The 23,946-nt window shown below is 44.0% G+C and overlaps 2 protein-coding genes and 1 pseudogene across 4 annotated transcripts; 1 reads left to right on the top strand and 2 right to left on the bottom strand.

The window, feature by feature from the left end:
* Positions 1 to 169: 169 nt before the first annotated feature.
* On the top strand, positions 170 to 7,898 carry LOC109761837 (uncharacterized). 3 transcript variants are annotated; one of them, XR_002232601.4, is made up of 8 exons: positions 170 to 1,103; positions 1,194 to 1,337; positions 1,435 to 1,581; positions 1,674 to 1,835; positions 4,999 to 5,230; positions 6,543 to 6,689; positions 6,812 to 6,894; positions 7,504 to 7,898. XR_002232601.4 is itself a non-coding variant. In XM_020320663.4 (7 exons), exons 1-7 carry the CDS (start codon positions 297 to 299, stop codon positions 7,579 to 7,581), a joined length of 1,653 nt encoding a protein of 550 aa, XP_020176252.3. In that variant the 5' UTR covers positions 170 to 296; the 3' UTR covers positions 7,582 to 7,898. The 3 variants fall into 3 exon arrangements, 1 of the variants encoding a protein (XP_020176252.3); XR_005768867.3 differs by having other exon boundaries at positions 6,543 to 6,715; XM_020320663.4 differs by lacking the exon at positions 6,543 to 6,689.
* On the bottom strand, positions 7,857 to 10,794 carry LOC109761843 (NAD(P)H-quinone oxidoreductase subunit M, chloroplastic-like; annotated as a pseudogene).
* Positions 10,795 to 13,769: 2,975 nt separating this feature from the next.
* Positions 13,770 to 14,661, bottom strand: LOC109761841 (homeobox-leucine zipper protein HOX14). Its single transcript, XM_040401059.1, has 3 exons — positions 14,601 to 14,661; positions 14,097 to 14,452; positions 13,770 to 14,018 (listed from the first exon to the last, which is right to left on the bottom strand). Exons 1-3 carry the CDS (start codon positions 14,659 to 14,661, stop codon positions 13,770 to 13,772), a joined length of 666 nt encoding a protein of 221 aa, XP_040256993.1.
* Between the last annotated feature and the right edge of the window lie 9,285 nt (positions 14,662 to 23,946).

Here is a 23,946-nt window from a genome sequence, read left to right as displayed (position 1 = left end):
AGGCTTAGCAACACTGTTTGGAAAAATTATGAGTTGCTCCAAACCCAACTGAAGTGTAAGTGTGCGCTCCAGCATTGTTCATCAACCAACCAGGCGCCGTTGGATGGTTTCCCAAAGCGGCATGTTTCGCTCCCCTGTCCAGCTGTCCCTGCGGCGTCTCTTCGCTTTCGCAGAGTACTCCACTGTGTCACGGGCGAGGCCCCAATTAATCGCCTTGCGTTCCCACTAGCTTAGGCGTCTCTTCGCATTCACGGCCTAGAGGATAGAGTACCAACCCAGTCCCAAAAACCCCAACCATGCCGCGGCCACGCGCTCCGGCTTCCGCCGCCGACTTGGTCGCCGCCAAGCTCGCCGCCCAAGGAATCAGAGCCCATCAGGTCGACCCCGACTACCTCAGCCACCTCCAGCACCTCCACCCCAACGGCGATTCCTCCGCAGACTTGGTCGCCGCCAAACTCGCCGCCCAAGGAATCAGCGCCCATCAGGTCGACCCCGACTACCTCAGCCACCTCCAGCACCTCCACCCCGACGGCGATTCCTCCGCCGACTTGGTCGCCGCCAAGCTCGCCGCCCAAGGAATCAGCGCCTATCAGGTCGACCCCGACTACCTCAGCCACCTCCAGCACCTCCACCCCGGCGGCCATTCCTCCGCCCTCGAGCGCCCTGCCCGCGGCCGTCCCGGCACCCCTCCCCACGCCATCAAGTGCGAGCAGCCCGAGGATGGCGAAGCCCGAAGCGCCCCTCTCCCCTACCCAGCCCCGGAAGGAGGCGACCGCCCGGTGGAGGAGAAGAAACCCCCCGCGGAGATCCCTGGGGACGAAACCGCGGACATGGATGAGCACTACAGCACATTCTGGAGGCACACGCGGGTGGTTGACGACATGCTGGTGTTCGAGATGGACGGCGAGGTTCTCAGCTACGGACAGGTGGACAGGGCTGCTGGGACAGACAAGAAGGATGGGGAGGAAGCGGCTGCTCGGGCTGCTTCAGGGGACAACGTTGGCGGCGTTAGGAAGGAGAAGGGGAAGGGGAAGAGGAAGTGGAAGGTGGGCAGGCCTGCGCTGAAGGCTCCTGCGCGCGATTCCCCTCCGCATTGGCAAAAGGTAAAATCGTTTCCATTTCCCCCCTCCAGTTAAATGCTGCCGCCTGCCTAAAGCAGAGTAAGCGCATGTTGCATACACCTGTGCGAACAGGGTCGGAAGAAGAAGAAAGGAGCAAAAAATGGTGGTAAGAAGATCCAGCTTGAGGAGGAAAAGGAAGATAAAGGCGGAGGAGCTAAAAATCGTGCTAAGAAGACCAAGTATCGTGTGCGCGATTCCCCTGCGCATCGGCAGAAGGTAAAATCGTCTGCATTTCCCCTCTCCGGTTAAATGGTGCTGCCGCGTGCCTAAAGCAGAGTAAGCTCATGTTACACTTGTGCTAACTGTGGAACAGAGTCAGGGAGAGAAGGACGGAGGAGAAAATGGTGCTGAGAAGATCAAGGAGGAGGAGGAGGAGGAAGAGGAGAAGGTGCCAGTGATTAGCACGGGTAGGCCTCCGCTGAAGGCTCGTGTTCGTGATTCCCCTGCGCTTTGGCAACAGGTAAAGAAAAAACCGTCTCCATTTCCCCTCTCCAGTTAAATACTGCCTACTGCCTAAAGCAGAGTAAGCGCATGGCACACCTGTGCGAACAGGGTCAGAAGGAGAAGAAGGGAGTGAAAAATGGTGCTAAGAAGATCAAGTTGGAGGATGATGATGAAGAGAAGCCTTCGAGGGAGCTGTCTGTGAAAACACTGAATACTGTGAACAGAGAAAAGAATTCAAGACATGATGCCGAGCCTCACAGACATGATCCGGTGAGGATTTCCCATGCCTTTTATATTTGCCCCCAGCACGCACTGTTGGTTAGTATAGTACAACGAGCAAATATGTGTTTTCAGCAGTGAGGAATGAATTTTCTGTGGTTTATACTTGTGGTCGTCAGCAGATATACGACATAAGAGTCTATCGACATGCTAGAATAGTATTATGTCTTGTACCAATATGCCTCGTTGATGTTGATGCTTTCCTACGGCATGACTGAAAACTACAATACTGCTTTTTTAAATCACATTAGTTCTGAATAAATGAATTTGCTGTGTATTTGTTAAATATGGAGGGGCATTCATGGTCAAAGTTGAATTTTGGATTGCGTGCGGGCCTTATTCATTGGAAGGAAGGGAGTACTAAAGAAGAGATGTAATTCAAACTAAAACTAAAAGATTTTTTTGGCTAAATAGAATTAAGTTACTATTTTTGTTAATTTTTTCCCTCTTACAGAATATCCACAGATTACATCTGTCACCATTCAATTTGAGCGGATATGCTGTAGTTCCTCCAACAGAGTTATGTTTATTTGTTTACTTTCTTATAGTCAAAGTGGTACGAAATGGTGTCATTTTCCGATAGTCAATGCATGGCACTTCCTGATTAACATAATAGACTATTTAATGCACACCTCTCTTTCAGATTCAGAGCACACTTATTTTAGAGTAAAGTACCAATTCCTAAAAATGGAGTAATATTTAGGAGCATGGAGTATTAGCAATTAATCTGGTGGTTACTGGTACCAATTCCTAAAAATATAGACACCTATGTGGTCCACGTATCTCAATAAGTACTCGAGTCAAGGTTTATGACTGTACTGAAGAAGAGAGATGTATTTCAAACTAAAAGTAGAAGTTCTTTTTTTGCTAAATAGAATTTAACTATTTTTGTTTTTCTCCTTTGGCTCCACTTGTATATTTTTATCTTGCATATTATACGCACATTGCAACCCTCTCCTAATATTAAAAAAGTAAAGAATGGTTTTGACGCGTAAAAGTAAAGAAATTGGCATCAATGACCTGTTCAATAATGTTTTCGCTTGCTGCCTTTGGTGCAATTATGGACAGTTGTATACCTCAAGCAAGTGGCCTAGGGAAGGAGGGCTGGCATGGGCCATACCATGCTTTGATCTGCCTCGAATAAATATCATGCAACCACATCTGTGCTAATTTGGATGGAGCAAAATAGCACAGATATGGTTTCATCAAGCCAGAAATAGCACGCTTGGTTTCATCACCTTTTTCTGAACAGGGTATCTCTCTAGTATCCAAGTGAACATATTGACTTCATGGCGCTTTGCTTTTTTCAGCACGGTTTGACTACACAAATACGGCAAGTAGAATTTTTTCACCTTATGACTTCATGGTGCTTTGCATCTTATGGAATTCTTTTTTTTTGAAAATCTTCTTATGGAATTCTTTAAAACATACTGCATGCCTGTTTCTGACCAAGCTGCATTTTTATAACATAATTGCGTGTGTGGTTTCCTTTTCCCTCTCTCAAAGTTTCAAGTAATGAATTAATATGTGGCCCTGTTTTCTGTCGCACTTCTTGCCTGACAACAGAAAGCCACAACTTCGGAGATCTGCTCGACTTATGCCCTGTTCGCCTGAAAATGATCATAAATAGACTAGAGTAACGTCTGCTTTGGGAGAACAGAAACAGATTGCTTTATTCAGAATATATTGCTTTGTTTTGTGTTTCGAATTCTTCGGATGCATACCAAGGATATGCTGGTTCTCTAATTTTACAATCTCCTAGTCAAACTATCTAGTAGTCTATTGCATATGCTAGTTGTATGTGTTGCCATTTTGGTATTGAATTGCCAATGCCATCATGTAGATGGGCTATAATCATGTTCGCCAGTTTAATACAATGTATGTTTGTGTGAACCTGTTGCTATCTTGTACTTCTATTAATAGTTACAAAGTCACATTAGGTAAGAAAGTGATTCTGTGTAGGATTCCAATATGATCAATTTCGTGCAACACAACCCAGTGTTTTAAGTGGTTGCATTTTAAGTTTTTTCTTTGAAGTGGTGATAATCCTCCCCATGTGGATTACCCTATTGAAAACTGTGGCTATATTTTGTAAAAAGGAGGTTGCACTCAGAGCATATAAACTATTAGTAAAATCATGGTAACATTTCAAATCTGTATAAATTGTATCTTTAATCCTCATAGGGAAACCCAAAGCATCGCAAGTGGCCTCCCTCACATCTAGGCCCTCTATGGTTTGCATGATACCAAGAACGCAGGAGCAGATTAAATGTAGAAATTGGATGTCATGTCATTCCTCATAGGAAAATCACTGCTTTTTCCAGTCCTACAAATCCCAGAAGCTCTATAGGAAAAATTCCGAAGTGGAATAGCATCCTCGAAAGTTCCTGTGGAATCCCTTTGTATCAAAGAGGCCCCTGGCCCACCAACAACCATCACTAGTGTAAAGTATCTGATTTCATTGTGTAAGAACCATATGATATTATTCGTTGGCAAGATTTTACCAACTGCATCTACTTTAAATATGGCATAGTAGGCCTAAACTACACAACCATAGCAACTTGCAACAATCCCTTCACAGAAGGAAGTCTCTTGTTGTACTTCCAAAGCAGCCTTGCTACACGATTATGAGTATGTTTCTTAATCCAAAACTGCAAAACATTCTGACATGCAGGCATAACCATACATTAATAATGAACATATCATCGGATACATTATGACACAATGTTTGGCGATGCATCTATTTATGAGCGGATATACATATTATAGACAGGACAGTTATCCGTTGCATACGGAAATCTGGACACATACCGCCACCAGATACCCGTAACATTTCTCTCATGTTAGGCTTCAGCTCAAGTTTGGGTAGGCTAGCCCAGGTAAATTTGGGGATAGCTAAAAGCAAAGAAGTTATGACGATGGTAAAGATGAGCACAGTAACATTAAGATTGACAGAATAAAGGAAAATTATCCACATACCATATTATGCATGGCTGGTTTGCTCAGAAAGCCTATATGATCCAGTTAAAAATCTTTAGGTTTGAACTGATCATTCAAATATTTTGTTAGATTTTTTCTTATTATGAAAGTTTTTTAAACTATATTTCTCATATTCTACATACTCGTGAATCATGATAAGTTCATTGTTTCACAGGGCTTAGATGGTGTTGTATGGCCTACACACATAATGGAGAGGCCAGATTCAGAATTCAAGGAAAGGTTGATGTGTGTTCTCCGCAAACCATTTAGCCAGGGAGAATACGATATGTTGCTTGGCAATGCTAGAATTCGCCTTCCGGCAACAAAGAAAAGGCAGACGCGCAGCGGTGTGAAGTACTACGACTCAACACATGAAAGGGTACAATCATATTTTGATTGTCACCCAGGTATGCTTGCTTTCATACTATGTCCATACTTTTTTTTGGTTCTTTGGATTTTTGTTACGTATATTTTCCTTCTTGTTTTCATTGTTGATGTATTTTCTGACAATTATTTGAATCACCTGGCTGAAGTATCTTTATGCATTGCATAGGATCAGAATTGCTTTTCCATGCTTACCGAACAGTCTGTCTGTCTTGTTATTTGTCACACACTTGTAGTTGTCTTTGCTTGCAATTGTCATTTTCCTTTTGAACCTTGTAAAATTGTGCTTTTTCCGTGATTTGGTTTATACGGTTGTTAAATCTATGCCCAGAATAGCTTACTGACGTTTTGCTTGAATCTATGGTGGACATACACTTTCTATAGATACACTTTAAACCCCTGTAAGCTTAGCTTAGCAGGACTTCAAAACAAAAAGTGCTGTGGCATTTTCATAATTTTGTTGCACAAATTGTCATGTAATGCTTATTTTCTTCTTTGAGAAAATGCAAAGCTTGCATCTCGATGAATTTATAGAAGAGAAGTGCGTGTACTAGCCTTAGAGAGGCCACAGCTTAGCAACACAATTACATTATGCACAATGGCTGCATGCATCATTCTGATGCAGAGGCCGGGGTGATCCTCCTTTTCAAAAAAAAAAAATCATCAGAAGTCCAGCTGCCGCTGCCCTGGCAGACACCTATGACCTTGCCTTAGACACGATGGTTGAGAAAAGATGCCTGATTTCTGGCCTCTATCCCTGGATCGTGCACACATTCCGTTGCTTCTGGGCTCGTCATGGGGCAAGCTGGATCTGCAAGGAGACCCCCTTCTGCTGAAGTGAAGGTGTCCTAGTGACCATTTTCTTCGGGCAGTCGACGAAATCTCTGCTGACCAGTGGCCACTGAAGGTGTCAGGAGCAAGCCACCAACCGTTATCCTGTAATGTTAGCATTTCAACGCCGAGTGTCCTCTGATTCGTTTATGCCTAAGATATGTGAGTAATGTGGTGCATTCATAACAAATGGCTCGTGGAGGAGTGATGACAGACGGCACTCGGTGACAACCTCGACAATGTTTTTCTTCTCAGTGCCGTGTGTGTCTTTGTGTAGGTGGTCAGGTCGGCGGGCCAATGTTTCCTGTGTTGGCTGTTGTGACGTTTTTAGCTCAGTTCTCCCTATGTTAATCGGACAACTCGGTTCTTCTTTTTTAATGAATCGAGATCCTTCAGGGCTGATTAAAAAAACAAATGCCTGAAATAGTTTGTTGTGGAGTAATATATACTGATAACGAATGTGCTGTGTGGACTTAACAATTGAGTAACTTAATGAACTTTCAGCACACGTCCAAAGGTCCATGTCACGATGGGAGTGCAAAGATAAATTCCCAACAGATTCATTATATTTGGTACAGTATAATAAATGGCTGTTTTGCTTGAGAAGTTGTCTTTCCCAATAAGACGAGAAAGTAGTAGCAAATCATATTGGTACGTACCTGGTTTGAAGTAATGTGGTATGTGGCTGTTTAATAAACACTGCTTATGTTCTCTAACGTGATGGATTACATGTTGTAGTATTAATTAACACGTTGTTTAATATTTAACTCCAGATCTTGCGAAACAAGTACGTGTAGAAAGCACCAGCAAACCCAATCAGCTAGCTCTGTTGCGTGGATTTTTCTTCTGGATGGAGGTAACCTCATTCATACCCCATTTCTTTGACTTTTTTCGTATAACCCTTTTTGCATGCTAGTATCAAGCCTCTAACAATAATGGCTCCACCTGTTGTTAAAGAACTGAATTGTAGTAGTAGTATCTTTTACCTGTTCCCAGTTAGAGCAAATCTATTTATTTTGTGCTTAGGTTCTTTGTTAATGGATACAGCCCAATATTGACCTGTTAAATATCACGCCAGTATGGTACAAATCATTGTTAATGATTTTATTTGCAGCATTAATCTGTCGTATCTTCTTACTGGCATGGAGTTGCAAAGTACTAGCAGCCACGGTGCATCAGTATGGGTTTTTCTTGTTGCTAATTTTGAAATGTTATGGTACAAACCTAGTTCACAACAGTGTAACTAGCGTGATGAGGATGGCCAGGACAGCACGACATTGTGAATGAGGACTTAGGAGGATTAGGAAACGATGTGCTGGAAGGAAGAACTTTGGGGAGACACAAAATTGATTCCTTCATATTTCTTACCTTTTAACAGCATGTGGCAGCGTCTTTTTCTTCTTATATAGATGGACTTCCCTATGAAATATCCGACTCCCTAACAATTTACTCTCTTCCTCTGTAGAATATTACGAATGAGGACCAATTCAGGCCATGGAGTGATGATTTCAAACTTTACAAGATTATTCCTTCCATGGAATGAGATTATCTACAGAATTACAGAAGACCTCTCCTTTCTCAACTAGAGAAACTGAGGGGTTTTCCCGTGGTATTGTTATTTGTCAGCACAACTCGTTCTAGTGATTCTAAGAGAAACTAGTAGCCTATCTTGGTACTCACGACCCCCCAAATGAATTATCTTTAGACCCTAGTTTGCTCAGCCTCTCTTTCAGGTAGAAGGTTTATGGACAAGACGTTGTCGACAGACAATGTATTGTTTTTGTATATGTGCAACTGCAGTCATAACTTTGGAATGCTCTAGTAATGCTTCTTTCTTATGGAACAGCAAGTGCGTAGATACAACTCGTCAGCTAGCATAGTTGTATGTATCTTTTTTACATCTGGGATCTGGCTGCTGTTAAATTTGACGTGGGGTTTGCCCATGCTGAAATTGAGCACCCTGTACCTCATGTTCTACTTGACCTGCCCGTCGTAGAGCAGCTTGCGGATGTAGTGCTCAAGATCAGAGCCGATCAGACGAAGCGTGTACTCCGACAGTGGAGCTCCCAGCAGTGTAACAACAGCAGAATTCAACTCAGTACAGTCCGACACTCCCACTATCTTTTTTAGAAAAAAAATCAACATGGCATGACTAGCATATACTCCAGCATTTTTTGCTACCATGCTAGAAAATTCTGCTACATGAATCTGGTTTCCAAATTTTTGGTAGTTTTAATGTATCAGAAGTAGATGAACATGGAAATGTTCATTTTGCTACGTAGTGCACGAATGGTGGTATGGTTAGTTTGTTTACCTCGTGGTCGACGAGGTCCTGGAACTCGTTGTAGACCATCTGGCAGGTCTCGTCGGTCCAGACGAACTCCTCGGTGGGGCCGAGCATGAGCGTGAGCTTTGTCCGTCTGCGTCTTGTCGAAGGCGTTGGTCTCCGGGTCGATGTACGCGTAGATGCGCACCTGCCTCGTCGTGCAGCTCAGCCACTGGCCGCCCCATGTTCTTGCTCTCCGCCAGCGGCTGCCGCGGCAGCGACTACGCGGGGCCCTTCCCCGCCGCTGCCGCCGCCTGCTCCTGCAGCGGCCGCACCGTCGCCGCGGGCTCCTCCTCTTTCACCTCCTGCTGGGCTCGCACCGGGGGGAACCGGACGCTATGTGGTGCAGTTTTGGCGCTTGGGTGTCTTTTTTGTTACACTATTAGGTGTCTCTTTTGAACTACAAATTATATCTTTTGTCCGCGGATTATCATAATTTGTAATTCTTGGAAGTTCATTATATGTCCTCCGACCAGTAAGAACTTGATTGTCAATGAAAAAGATTGGCACAAAGATAAACTTATACTAGCAATATGTCATTTCAAATATTATGAATCACAAGATAACTTACTTGCAAAAACTGATGACAACCATGAAAAAAAAATAACATGACTGTTTGACCTCATTTGTTGCTTTGGGTCGCTAATAGCACCAACACGAAAGTTCATTGCACACCCACACCAATTATGATCAGCTATGTATTCACTCCTATAAAGAGCTGACCAGTAGTCAACAGTTGTGTAGACGGTTCTGATGATGGGGTTATCAAGTGTCTCGTAATAAATATAACACTTGTTGCCTTTAACAATGTCTTTTTAGCTTGACTCGATTTTATTGTTAACTCCATTCCCAAAAAATTCTCAACTTATTCAAGACTATGACTATAATTTCCAATCATACTGATATTATCCTCGAAAGAATAGACATATGTCTAATCATCATCTACATTGATCTATCTTTGTTCACAAGGGATGCCAAACACTTTTTGCAAATCATTACCATAAAGATTGACTTTCCTATCTTCCGACAAATTGAAACATTGTTCCCTTATATCAGTCACATTGAAGATATTTAATGTACTTAAGGTCAACATCTGTCAGGCAACTTCAACAATCCATCAAAGTTGATATCTGTAAGCATCGACTTTTGTACTCTGAACACCCATCCAAAACAGCTCGTACATGATCAACGTCTAATGTAGATTTTCAAATACACTCCTGATCTTTATTATTTGGAATGGAAACTTTAGTTTGACTGACCTGTATCCTAATGACATGTTGTGTGAACAAGCTAACAAAAAGTAACCAAAATCATAAATTGTTCTATTAAGTTGTTAAAGAGAACTCAAAATAGGTAATTAATACTGATATTTCTCCTAATTTTTTAGAACAATTATTAAATTGATCATAACAATGTGATACAAACTACACTTAATAAATAAATATTTATATGTATCATGTGATGGAAGTAAATTTATTAATACACGGACATAACACTAAGTTTCAAGTTAAGACAATGATGTTTACATTTGTGGATTAGTCCAATCAATTTTATTCCAATAGGTAATTCCACGGCAGCATCTTTAAAATATTATTTGTCATGGAGTCAGACGAATAAATTAACTAAAAGTTTCTTAAGTTTCATTGATACGAACTAGTAACTTTAGACTAAAAATTTAAGTGTCACCCTCTGTAAGTTAATACAACTTTGAGAATCTGAACTTGCATGAAAAAGACCGAGCCTCCTCCTCCTCTGGCGCTCCCGCGGGCGGCAGGGGAGGAATCCTAGCCACCGGCCGCCTCACCTCCTCTCCTCTATTCCGCCTCCTCCTGCCGCCGCCGAAGGGCGCGTCCGGGCGAAGCCCGGCCGGCGGCGGCGGCGGCGGCGGGGCCTTCTCACCCCCTCGCTAGGCTGGGGCTGGCGCGGGCCGGCGCTGTCGAGCCGGGGCGCCGCGGAATGCGGGACGTGGCGGCGCGGCGGCGGCTCTGCGGGCGACTGTGCGAGGATCTGCTACGGGCGCGGTGGGCTGCGTGGTGGCGGGCGCGCACGGGGTCTGATGTGGCTGCGTCGGCCGGATCTGGCCCTGCGGTGGCACGGGCCGAGGACGGCGCGGCCAGCGGACGGCCCCCTCTGCCATGACCTTCCGGGCTGGTGGAGGTGGGTGGTTGTGCGTGTGCTGGAGGTCAGGGACGGCGGACGCGATGGCGGCGCGGCGGCTCGGCCAGATCTGGCCTCGGCACGACGCGGGCTACGGGTGGCTTGGGCTGCGGGCGGCTGCCCCGACCGAGGCCACTCTGGCTAGTTGGGATGGCGGCGCAGTAGCGGCGGTTCGACCTACCTTCCCCTGATTCTTGGGGTGCTCGGAGCTGCGGATGGGGGTGCGCTCGGCAGGTGGAGCACGGCGGCTCGACTTCGTCTGTGGCTGGCCATGGTGGCAGGGGCGCTCCGGGGAGTTGGCAGGGGCGCCTCCGGGTCTTGCTGTTGCCGGGAGTGGCGATAGAGACCTGGCCCCGGGTCGTGAAATGGTGTGGTGGGTGCGGCGCGGCCGGCAGCCTCCGATGGCTTCCCCTGCCCTGCTCCGGCCGGCTGGGCCCCGTTCTTTGCCAAAAGGGTGTGCTTTTATCGACTGCGGTGTCGGTGGCTCTGGTTGAAGGTGTTGGGGTGCTATTGGATTCCGGAGCGGCGGCTTTGGAGGTGGGAGCACGGTGCTCATGGGCGGAGCCCATGGTTTAGGTGCTGGCCGGTGGCCATGGCCGTGTGGGCGGCATGGTCGCTGGGGTGCGTCGATCGGTGGCGGTGGTGCGACGTTCGTACCTTGCGAGGGGCGGTGTGTTGGCCGGAGTGAAAACCTGTTCAGTCTTCGGGCAGGCCGGCGGCGGCGAGTTCGTTCCCTTCTTGAAGGCGTCGTCGCAGTCCTCATTGTCCTTCGTGTTGCTCCAGGGGAAACCTTGATCTGCGGATCAGGCGGTGGCGGAGCTCTGGTGCCAAGACCTTCCTGAAAGCGCCGCCTTGGAGCTCACGGTTCGTCGTATGCGGCTTCGTCTCTTCACGGTGGTGTTCACGGTTGAGGACCCTGGTAGCTCTTGTAGCGATAGGGGTGGTGTAGCTGTGCTCAGTGCCTATGTATCTAGCCTTGAGTGTGTGCGTGTGTTGGGGTGGCGTGTGTTTGTATCGGCTTGGTGATGGTTATTGCTTTATATATAAAACGGGGCGAAGGCCTTTTTCGGTAATACAACTTTGATTTACATACATAACTATAGGTCTACCAGTTTTATTGTCGTTGTAAGTTTCAAGATTGTAATATTTCATAGTAGAGAGAATTAATATGTCGAACAGATAGATACTACAAACTAAACAAGCGAGTACACTGTAATCTTAGTAGTCATGAATTCAAACCAATAAACTAACTAAAATTTGAACAGATTAAGTTTCACCAAGACGAAATGGATGGTATTTCTCCAAATACTATGTTTCACTCTCTGTAACTTACCACAATTTGTTTTTAGATACATAATAATATGCGTAGCAGTATTATTCCCCTTGCAAGATACAATATCGCAATACTTCATAGCGCACTACAATATCGCAGTACTTCACAAATGGGCCTCTGGAACCGGGACAAATAGGCCTTTTTTTACTAATGCAGCGAATTAATGTATCCAACATATATGTACTACAAACTAAACAAGCGGGTTGAGTCATACATACCCAAAAGACAATATTCAACCAGTATTATAGGCTTGAAATTGTTGTACAAGAGCAAGCAGTTATGGACAGGTAATATACAAGCAGAACAAAGCTTTTTTAGCAAAATCTTCGGATAGAAGTCCACCCGTGTTGTTGATACCCTTGAGTGTACTTCAGTAGATGCGAAGAATAACAAATCTTGCTCCAGGGTGGTATTTCTTGTAGGATGAGAGTGCTAGAAGGACAGACATGAAGTAACAAGAACAGCAGGCTGAATGGTCCGAATGAATGGTTTTGCTTTCGCTGTTATTTGTCTATGTTAGATTCACTTATTGTATATTAGACTACCCCACACGAACAGTTACACAACCCCACAAGGACAGGTATACGGCTTCGATATACAATGGCATTACACACATATATCAAATCTTATATACTAGACAAAAACGCTATATACACAAACAGATTTCCCAATCTTGGCATAGATCGGCGGCCCACAATCTGCGTGCCCCCGTCCCTGCATTGCCACAAATCCCCTCCCCATCTCAAGCTTCACATCACCATAAACTCTCTGAAATTAATATCGAAATTAGATCGCATCAGTTATTACTAAAATTTGATGCACAAACTTTTCAAATTCAGCAAAATGCAACTTAATTACTCATTCGGTCTTGGGTTAGAAGAGTATTTTATGACAGCTGTTGTCTAATATTCTCCGTCTAGCTAGGGTTAAAGTCATAACAATCTGAGTTTCATATATTTTGCGACCAGTTCTTAGTTACACTTGAATTTGTTGAAGTTAATCCATGTACGCTCTGCAGTCTCGCACTTAACTGTACCAAAGAGTTGGAGCAGTATATAAGTACGTACATAGGAGCGAAAGCACCATGTAGCCAGTAGTATGGGGAAATGAACTGATATAAATAAATTTCATGTTTTACAAAGTTATATTAGAACACAAGGGCTAATTAACATACAAAACTTTGTATATTAGAGCATATAATCATCATTGGCCGTGAAAAATGTCATCCTTTTGATTTTACATTCATTTTTACCAAAACCAACGGATAATCATAATTTTAATATGTTATTACTGGACAGATTGAAATTGTATATCGTACTAACCAGTCACCACCAACATCATCATCAATATTTAGACCTTCATTTGCAAAGATGATTACCAACTTGTACATACACAGTGCTTCACTAAGAAGACAATTTACGGCTTAAGTAAAATATATATCAAATGATAACACACATCATCTCTGATCTTCAAGAGAGTGACCAGTACTACACTTGCTAGCTTGCAAGCTTTTGCCATTAATCAACACTCTCGATACATAATTAAACAACACGCACGCATAGAGATCGTCCCCAACTTATTAATTAAAACTATGGCTAACTAGAATAGTAATCGATCAGCATGTAGTTGATGTCCAGCTCGTGTCAATTTCAAATCACCCCATATATACAGGCTAAAAACCAAAGATTAAAATCGTGGGAGAAACGATTTAGCGGCGGCCTCTTCCAGCAGCTATAGCGGCCGCATAGCAGGCCTTTGAAGGGATTTGTGGAGGATTTGGCGGCGGCATGCAGCCATAGCATAGCGGCGAGGCTTCCGAGCAGTTATAGTGCCTATTTTGTGGGAGATTTTATTTCATGATAAAAAACACTCGAACACGCTGCTATCGGCGTAGCCACCATAAACTCTAGGTAATTCATGCGAAAAACCACTCGGGGACGCACATCATCAGGTCATCGTCCGGCCTCAGCACGTCTGCCCCGCTGAAACCCGGATGCTGCTGGCAGGTTCCCGTCGAGAAGAACGAGCCCGGGCTCCCGCCGCACACGCTAACGGCGCCAGCTGAGTCTCCGCCATCGGCGGATGCCCCGTGGCACCCAGCTGCCGACCTGAGGCGCTGCACCTCCTCCTCAGTCGCTCTCAGCTTCTCCTTCAGCCTCAGCAGCTGGGTGTCAGTCAGCTTGTGCAAGAACGAAGAGGAATTGATATGTACGCCCGTGTGTGTGTGTGCGAGCAAGCTTACCTCGTTCTCGAGGTGGCATTTGTGGAGGATGTCTGCGTCGTGGGCGTGCTTGAGCCTGGCGAACTCCTGCTCGAGCGTCTTGCTCTTGTGGCGCGCGCGGCGGTTCTGGAACCACACGGCGACCTGCTTGGGGTCGAGCCCGAGCTCGGCGGCCAGATACACCTTCCGGCCAGTCTCCAGCTTGCGCTCCTCCCGGAAGCTCAGCTCCAGCATCTCCGCCTGCTCATCGGTGAGCCGCCGCTTCTTGGGGTCCCCTCCTTCGTCCATCTCCCCGCCGTTACCATCCCCTCCGCCGCATCTCGCGGCCCTCCGCCGCCTGCGCCGAGCCTTCGGCTGACTCTCCCGCTGCGCCGTGCCTGCACACATACAACCACGACATGGAAAAAAAAAGGGCATCACATGCGTGTCCTGGCCGGTGAAAATGAAGCTACTGCAGCTGCATCATCGCATGCGCAAACACCGGGGGGGGGGGGGGGGGGGGGGGGGGGGCGGCGTCGTACGTACCATTGGCCGCGAAGAAAGACGTGTCCACGTAGGAGGAACCAAAGAGCTGCTGGTTGTCCATGCCTGGCGTTCGGAGCTGAGGAGGGGAGAGAAGGGATGGTTGGAATTGGAAGATTAGAGGAAGGGGAGACACGGTGGGTTGCGCTCTTGGTGTGGTGAGGAACTGGATCGAGGGGAGGACCACCGGCCGCAAAGCGCTAGTTGAAGAGGAGGCGAAAGTGCGGGTCTGGAGGGAGAGAGACCTAGGCGTACGTGATATAAATAGGTGGCAGAGGTGCCCAGCGGCAAGCGCCGGTGGGGCTCCGGCCGGCTAGGTGCTTTCCGAGCCAGGCCGTCTGGCCGGGGACATGCGAGGGTGATCGGGGCAAACATATGATCTAGCCAAGTACTTAGAGCATCTCCAGCTGTTCGCCCCCCAAAGACGCTTTCAGGCGAAAAATCGCGCCTCTTAGAGGATTGCCGACAATAATTTCGTCTTGGGGGGAATAGATTCCCAGCCGCGACCGCAACGGCATCGGGCAAAAAAATTAAAAAGCGCACGGTCGATAAAGTTCAGTTAATTTGGACAAAATATAGGCAACTTCATTGATATTTAGGCAAATTTACATAGATAAAAACGTAAAACTACTCCTAGTTCCTCGCCATCGCCGTCGCTCGGCGGCCCGTCCTTCAGGGTGGCCTAGTTGCAGCCCTGCCCTGGATCGCCGCTGCGGACCGGCTGGCTCGATGCAATGACCTCGTCGTTGTTGTCGGATAGCACGATGACGCCGCCCTCGTCGTGCCCGCAGGGCCGCTCGGCAATTTCTTCCAGCGCACGGCGCTAGCGCTCCATCTCCTGCGCCACGTAGTCCACGCATGACCAGGCGAGGCCGCTCTCGATGCCGGAAACCATGTCCTCGTGCTCCCGCTTCAACACGGTCGCCGCCGGCTCCTTCTTCGGCTTGACCAGGCGGATGTGGCTGCGGGGAGGGGAAGGGACGAGGACGCCCTCGTTTATGACGAGGTTGCCGCTGCGGCTGCGCTGGCGGAGCGGTGTCTCCTGCGGCTCGGGCTTGACGGGGAGGAGTTCCACCGGCGCCGACCCGGAGGAACGGGAACCAGAGGACGACGAGGACAGCGTGTCCATGCGCCTCGACATCTAGGAGCTTTTGCAGCGGCGAGAGAAGGACGACGCCGGGTACTCTAGCCTGCGCTCAGCCGCCATGCACCCGACACGCACATGTTGGGCAGCGTCGGGTAATTTGCCTCCGGCAGTGATGTCTACTACGCAACCTTCTTCTTGTAGAAGTTGTTGGGCCTCCAAGTGCAGAGGTTTGTAGGACAGTAGCAAATTTCCCTCAAGTGGATGACCTAAGGTTTATCAATCCGTGGGAGGCGTAGGATGAAGATGGTCTCTCTCAAACAACCCTGCAACCAAATAATAAAGAGTCTCTTGTGTCCCCAACACACCCAATACAATGATAAATTGTATAGGTGCACTAGTTCGGCGAAGAGATGGTGATACAAGTGAAGTATGGATGGTAGATATAGGTTTTTGTAATATGAAAATATAAAAACAGCAAGGTAACAAGTAGTAAAAGTGAGTGTAAACAGTATTGCAATGCTAGGAAACAAGGCCTAGGGTTCATACTTTCACTAGTGCAAGTTCTCTCAACAATAATAACATAATTGGATCACATAACTATCCCTCAACATGCAACAAAGAGTCACTCCAAAGTAACTAATAGCGGAGAACAAACGAAGAGATTATGATAGGGTACGAAACCACCTCAAAGTTATTCTTTCCAATCAATCCGTTGGGCTATTCCTATAAGTGTCACAAACAGCCCTAGAGTTCGTACTAGAATAACACCTTAAGACATAAATCAACCAAAACCCTAATGTCACCTAGATACTCCAATGTCACCTCAAGTATCCGTCGGTATGATTATACGATATGCATCACACAATCTCAGATTCATCTATTCAACCAACACATAGAACCTCAAAGAGTGCCCCAAAGTTTCTACCGGAGAATCAAGACGAAAACGTGTGCCAACCCCTATGCATAAGTTCATGGGCGGAACCCGCAAGTTGATCACCAAAACATACATCAAGTGAATCACGTGATACCCATTGTCACCACAGATACGCACGGCAAGACATACATCAAGTGTTCTCAAATCTTTAAAGACTCAATCCGATAAGATAAATTCAAAGGGAAAACTCAATCCATTACAAGAGAGTAGAGGGGGAGAAGCAACATAAGATCCAACTATAATAGCAAAGCTCGCGATACATCAAGATCGTGCCAAATCAAGAACGCGCGAGAGAGAGAGATCAAACACATAGCTACTGGTACATACCCTCAGCCCCGAGGGTGAACTACTCCCTCCTCCTCATGGAGAGCGTCGGGATGATGAAGATGGCCACCGGTGAGGGTTCCCCCCCCCCCTCCGGCAGGGTGCCGGAACGGGCTCCCGAGAGGTTTTTGGTGGCTACAGAGGCTTGCGGCGGCGGAACTCTAGATCTATTCTGTTCCCCGATCGTTTTAGGGTATATGGGTATATATAGGAGGAAGAAGTACGTCAGGGGAGCCATGAGGGGCCCACGAGGGTGGAGGGCGCGCCCCTGCCTCGTGCCTCCCTCATTGTTTTCTTGACGTGGACTCCAAGTCTCCCTGGTTGCTTTCCTTCCAAAAATAACTTCTCTAGAAGATTTCATTCCGTTTCGACTCCGTTTGATATTCCTTTTCTTTGAAACACTGAAACAAGGGAAAAAACAGGAACTGACACTGGGCTCTGGGTCAATAGGTTAGTCCCAAAAATAATATAAAAGTGTTTAATAAAGCCTAAAAAATCCAAAACAGATAATATAATAGCATGGAACAATCAAAAATTATAGATACGTTGGAGACGTATCAGCATCCCCAAGCTTAATTCCTGCTCGTCCTCGAGTAGGTAAATAATAAAAACAAATTTTTTGATGTGGAATGCTCCTTGGCATACTTATCCATGTAATTCTCTTTATTGTGGCATGAATGTTCAGATCCATAAGATTCAAGACAAAAGTTTAATATTGACATAAAAATAATAATACTTCAAGCATACTAACTAAGCAATTATGTCTTCTCAAAATAACATGGCCAAAGCAAGCTATCCCTACAAAATCATATAGTCTGGCTATACTCTATCTTCATCACACAAAATATTTAAATCATGCACAACCCCGATGACAAGCCAAGCAATTGTTTCATACTTTTGATGTTCTCAAACTTTTTCAATCTTCACGCAATACATGAGCGTGAGCCATGGACATAGCACTATAGGTGGAATAGAAGGGTGGTTGTGGAGAAGACAAAAAAGAGAAGATAGTCTCACATCAACTAGGCGTATCAACGGGCTATGGAGATGCCCATCAATAGATATCAATGTGAGTGAGTAGGGATTGCCATGCAACGGATGCACTAGAGCTATAAGTGTATGAAAGCTCAACAAAAGAAACTAAGTGGGTGTGCATCAAACTCGCTTGCTCACGAAGACCTAGGGCATTTTGAGGAAGCCCATCATTGGAATATACAAGCCAAGTTCTATAATGTAAAATTCCCACTAGTATATGAAAGTGACAACATAGGAGACTCTCTATTATGAAGATCATGGTGTTACTTTGAAGCACAAGTGTGGTAAAAGGATAGTAGCATTGCCCCTTCTCTCTTTTTCTCTCATTTTTTTATTTTTTTGTTTGGGCCTTTTTCTCTTTTTTTTTTCTTTTTTTTCTTTTTTTGTCCGGAGTCTCATCCCGACTTGTGGGGGAATCATAGTATCCATCATCCTTTTCCTCACTTGGGACAATGCTCTAAAAATGAAGATCATCACACTTTTATTTTCTTACAACTCAACAATTACAACTCGATACTTAGAACAAAATATGACTCTATATGAATGCCTCCGGCGGTGTACCGGGATATGCAATGAATCAAGAGTGACATGTATGAAAGAATTATGAACGGTGGCTTTGCCACAAATACAATGTCAACTACATGATCATGCAAAGAGATATGACAATGATGAGGCGTGTCATAATAAACGGAACGGTGGTAAGTTGCATGGCAATATATCTCGAAATGGCTATGGAAATGCCATAATAGGTAGGTATGGTGGCTGTTTTGAGGAAAGTATATGGTGGGTGTATGATACCGGCGAAAAGTGCGCGGTATTAGAGAGGCTAGCAATGGTGGAAGGAAGAAGAGTGCGTATAATCCATGGACTCAACATTAGTCATAAAGAACTCATATACTTGTTGCAAAAATCTAAAAGTTATCAAAGCAAAGTATTACGCGCATGCTCCTCGGGGGACAGATTGGTAGGAAAAGATCATCGCTCGTCCCCGACCGCCACTCATAAGGAGGACAATCAATAAATAAATCATGCTCCGACTTCATCACATAACGGTTCACCATACGTGCATGCTACGGGAATCACAAACTTTAGAACAAGTATTTCTCAAATTCACAACTACTCAACTAGCATGACTCTAATATCACCATCTTCATATCTCAAAACAATTATAAGGAATCAAACTTCTCATAGTATTCAATGCACTTTATATGAAAGTTTTTATTATATCCCTCTTGGATGCCCATCATATTAGGACTAAATTCATAACCAAAGGAAATTACCATGCTGTTCTAAAGACTCTCAAAATAATATAAGTGAAGCACGAGAGTTCATCTATTTCTTCAAAATAAAACCACCATTGTGCTCTAAAAAGATATAAGTGAAGCACTAGAGCAAACGACAAACTACTCCGAAAGATATAAGTGAAGATCAATGAGTAGTTGAATAATTATGTAACTATGTGAAGACTCTCTAACATTTAAGAATTTCAGATCTTGGTATTTTATTCAAACAGCAAGCAAAGCTAAAGAAAATAAAACGACACTCCAAGGAAAACACATATCATGTGGTGAATAAAAATATAGCTCCAAGTAAAGTTACCGATGAACGAAGACGAAAGAGGGGATGCCATCCGGGGCATCCCCAAGCTTAGGCTCTTGGTTGTCCTTGAATATTACCTTGGGGTTCCTTGGGCATCCCCAAGCTTAGGCTCTTGCCACTCCTTATTCCATAGTCCATCGAATCTTTACCCAAAACTTGAAAACTTCACAACACAAAACTTAACAGAAAACTCGTAAGCTCCGTTAGCGAAAGAAAACAAAACACCACTTCAAGGTACTGTAATGAACTCATTATTTATTTATATTGGTGTTAAACCTACTGTATTCCAACTTCTCTATGGTTTGTAAACTATTTTACTAGCCATAGATTCATCAAAATAAGCAAACAACACACGAAAAACAGAATCTGTCAAAAACAGAATAGTCTGTGGTAATCTGTAACTAACGCAAACTTATGGAACTCCAAAAATTCTAAAATAAATTTGTGGACCTGAGGAATTTGTCTAGTAATCATCTGCAAAAATAATCAACTAAATAGCACTCTCCAGTAAAAAGTTGAAGCTAATCTCGTGAGCGCTAAAGTTTCTATTTTTTACAGCATGATCATAAAGACTTCACCCAAGTCTTCCCAAAGGTTCTACTTGGCACAAACACTAATTAAAACACAAAACCACATATAAAAAGAAGCTAGATGGATTATTTATTACTAAACAGAACCAAAAAGTAAGAAACTAAAATAAAATTGGCTTGCCTCCTAACAAGCGCTAACGTTTAACGCCCCTAGCTAGGCAAGATGTTTTCAATGATGCTCACATAAAAGATAAGAATTGAAACATAAAGAGAGCATCATGAAGAATATGACTAGCACATTTAAGTCTAACCCACTTCCTATCCATAGGGATTTTGTGAGCAAACAACTTATGGGAACAATAATCAACTAGCATAGGAAGGCAAAACAAGCATAACTTCAAAACTTTAAGCACATAGAGATGAAACTTGATATTATTGCAATTCCTACAAGCATATGTTCCACCCTCATAATAATTTTCAGTAGCATCATGAATCAATTCAACAATATAACCAGCACCTAAAGCATTCTTTTCATGATCTACAAGCATAGAATTTTTACTACTCTCCACACAAGCAAAATTCTTCTCATTCGGAATAGTGGGAGTATCATAAGAGACTTGAATACTATAAATTGTTTCCACATTAAAAGAGTAATGTTCAGAAAAAGGGGAATCATAATCATGACAAGTTTTATAAATATAATCATCACTACTTTCTATAGCATAAGTGTCATCACAATAATCATCATAAGTAGCAACTTTGTTCTCATCATAATCAATTGAAACCTCTTCCGAAATAGTGGATACATCACTAAATAAAGTCATGACCTCTCCAAATCCACTTTCATAAATATTATAAGATTCAACATCCTCCAAAATAGTGGGATCATTACTTCCTAAAGTTGACACTCTTCCAAACGCACTTTCATCAATATAATCATCATAAGTAGGAGGCATGCTATTATCATAACAACTATGCATATCAAAACTTGGGAGACTAAAAATATCATCTTCATTAAACGTAGCATCCCCAAGCTTGGGACAAACATTAATTGCAGCAAATATATTCTCAAAAACATCATCTTCATCAAACATAGCATCCCCAAGCTTGGGCCTTTTCATATCATCAGCATAATCACTCTCATCATTAATAGTATGGATAACACCAATAGTATAGCAATTATCATATTCTTCCAAGCAAGTGCCAATTTTTTTTTCAAGATCATAAGAAGTATCATTATCTTCCCAATCATAATAATCATAACAAGCAATAGGCATAACGAGATCATCATCAAGTGCATCATCTTCCACAATTATTTTTGATTCATTTTCATGAGGCACAACAATAATAGGAGCAACTTTATTTGGGAGAGGTATCTTTTTACCTCTCTTCCTTTTTCTTTTCTTCTTCTTCACCACATCATGTGTGGGTTCAATCCTCTTTTTGGAGCTCCTTATTAATGAGATTGGTTGAATAGAAGGCTCCTCCTCGTTACCTGATTCATCATAAGAAATAATAGGAGGATATTGGGAAGTCTCTTCCCTTTCATTAGTATTCTCTTCATCTTCTATTTGTTTTCTTTTCTTATGTAATTGGCAATATAAGGATTTTCAATCAATTCACCGCACAATACATATAAATTTCCTCTAGATCAAAATCAAGAAATCTATCAAGATTAAATTTTGGAATACCCTCAGTTATACGTTTCATTTCTTCATAACCCAAAAGAAGACTAAGCTCCTTATGATGCTCAAGGGTAATCAAGTTATCACAATTTTTGGACACGATTTGATCATGAAACAAATAGCATTGGAGCTTTAAATGACCATGTTAATTGCAAAGTTCACAAGGATGGCGATAAATATTGAATCTTTCAGCACAATCATCTAGCCTTTCTTGAAACCATTTGGTTTCTAAATACTTATGCCTCTTGCAAAATCTATCTTCCCTATTTGGTGTGTACTTGCAAACTCTATGCACTCCACAAAAATTGACATGCTTATAAGAGATATTCTCATCATGACTAGTGCAACCATCATTAGTACTATGGATATTCAAAGAGTTCATACTAACAACATTGCAATCATGCTCATCATTTAGAGATTTAGTGCCAAACATTCTAATGCATTCTTCTTCTAACATTTTGGCACAATTATCGGAATCCTTATTTTCATGAAAGATATTAAAAAGATGAAGCATATGAGGTACCGTCAATTCCATTTTTTTGTAGTTTTCTTTTATAAACTAAACTAGTGATAAAACAAGAAACTAAAAGATTCGATTGCAAGATCTAAAAATATACATTCAAGCACTCACCTCCCCGGCAACGGTGCCAGAAAAGAGCTTGATGTCTACTACGCAACCTTCTTCTTGTAGAAGTTGTTGGGCCTCCAAGTGCAGAGGTTTGTAGGACAGTAGCAAATTTCCCTCAAGTGGATGACCTAAGGTTTATCAATCCGTGGGAGGCGTAGGATGAAGATGGTCTCTCTCAAACAACCATGCAACCAAATAACAAAGAGTCTCTTGTGTCCCCAACACACCCAATACAATGGTAAATTGTATAGGTGCACTAGTTCGGCGAAGAGATGGTGATACAAGTGTAGTATGGATGGTAGATATAGGTTTTTGTAATATGAAAATATAAAAACAGCAAGGTAACAAGTAGTAAAAGTGAGTGTAAACGGTATTGCAGTGCTAGGAAACAAGGCCTAGGGTTCATACTTTCACTAGTGCAAGTTCTCTCAACAATAATAACATAATTGGATCACATAACTATCCCTCAACATACAACAAAGAGTCACTCCAAAGTAACTAATAGCGGAGAACAAACAAAGAGATTATGGTAGGGTACGAAACCACCTCAAAGTTATTCTTTCCAATCAATCCGTTGGGCTATTCCTATAAGTGTCACAAACAGCCCTAGAGTTCGTACTAGAATAACACCTTAAGACACAAATCAACCAAAACCCTAATGTCACCTAGATACTCCAATGTCACCTCAAGTATCCGTGGGTATGATTATACGATATGCATCACACAATCTCAGATTCATCTATTCAACCAACACATAGAACCTCAAAGAGTGCCCCAAAGTTTCTACTGGAGAATCAAGACGAAAACATGTGCCAACCCCTATGCATAAGTTCATGGGCGGAACCCGCAGGTTGATCACCAAAACATACATCAAGTGAATCACGTGATATCCCATTGTCACCACAGATACGCACGGCAAGACATACATCAAGTGTTCTCAAATCTTTAAAGACTCAATCCGATAAGATAACTTCAAAAGGAAAACTCAATCCATTACAAGAGAGTAGAGGGGGAGAAGCAACATAAGATCCAACTATAATAGCAAAGCTCGCGATACATCAAGATCGTGCCAAATCAAGAACGCGCGAGAGAGAGAGATCAAACACATAGCTACTGGTACATACCCTCAGCCCCGAGGGTGAACTACTCCCTCCTCGTCATGGAGAGCGCCGGGATGATGAAGATGGCCACCGGTGAGGGTTCCCCCCTCCGGCAGGGTGCCGGAACGGGCTCCCGAGAGGTTTTTGGTGGCTACAGAGGCTTGCGGCGGCGGAACTCCAGATCTATTCTATTCGCCGATCGTTTTAGGGTATATGGGTATATATATAGGAGGAAGAAGTACGCCAGGGGAGCCACGAGGGGCCCACGAGGGTGGAGGGCGCGCCCAGGGGGGTGGGCGCGCCCCCCTGCCTCGTGCCTCCCTCGTTGCTTTGTTGACGTGGACTCCAAGTCTCCCTGGTTGCTTTCCTTCCAAAAATAACTTCTCCAGAAGATTTCATTCCGTTTCGACTCCGTTTGATATTCCTT

Source organism: Aegilops tauschii, chromosome 2 (genome assembly GCF_002575655.3).
Source record: "Aegilops tauschii subsp. strangulata cultivar AL8/78 chromosome 2, Aet v6.0, whole genome shotgun sequence".
Classification (NCBI taxonomy): domain Eukaryota; kingdom Viridiplantae; phylum Streptophyta; class Magnoliopsida; order Poales; family Poaceae; genus Aegilops; species Aegilops tauschii.
This window is presented reverse-complemented; position numbering and strand designations above follow the sequence as displayed.

Excerpts from the sequence above, each read along its gene's own strand:
- LOC109761837 (XM_020320663.4), top strand. The coding sequence starts at position 297 with ATGCCGCGGCCACGCGCTCCGGCTTCCGCCGCCGACTTGGTCGCCGCC. Across the intron at positions 5,231-6,811 it reads ATATTTTGATTGTCACCCAG|ATCTTGCGAAACAAGTACGT; the intron begins GTATGCTTGCTT and ends ATTTAACTCCAG. Across the intron at positions 6,895-7,503 it reads GATTTTTCTTCTGGATGGAG|AATATTACGAATGAGGACCA; the intron begins GTAACCTCATTC and ends CTTCCTCTGTAG.
- LOC109761841 (XM_040401059.1), bottom strand. The coding sequence starts at position 14,661 with ATGGACAACCAGCAGCTCTTTGGTTCCTCCTACGTGGACACGTCTTTC. Across the intron at positions 14,453-14,600 it reads GTCTTTCTTCGCGGCCAATG|GCACGGCGCAGCGGGAGAGT; the intron begins GTACGTACGACG and ends GTATGTGTGCAG. Across the intron at positions 14,019-14,096 it reads AATGCCACCTCGAGAACGAG|CTGCTGAGGCTGAAGGAGAA; the intron begins GTAAGCTTGCTC and ends ACTGACACCCAG.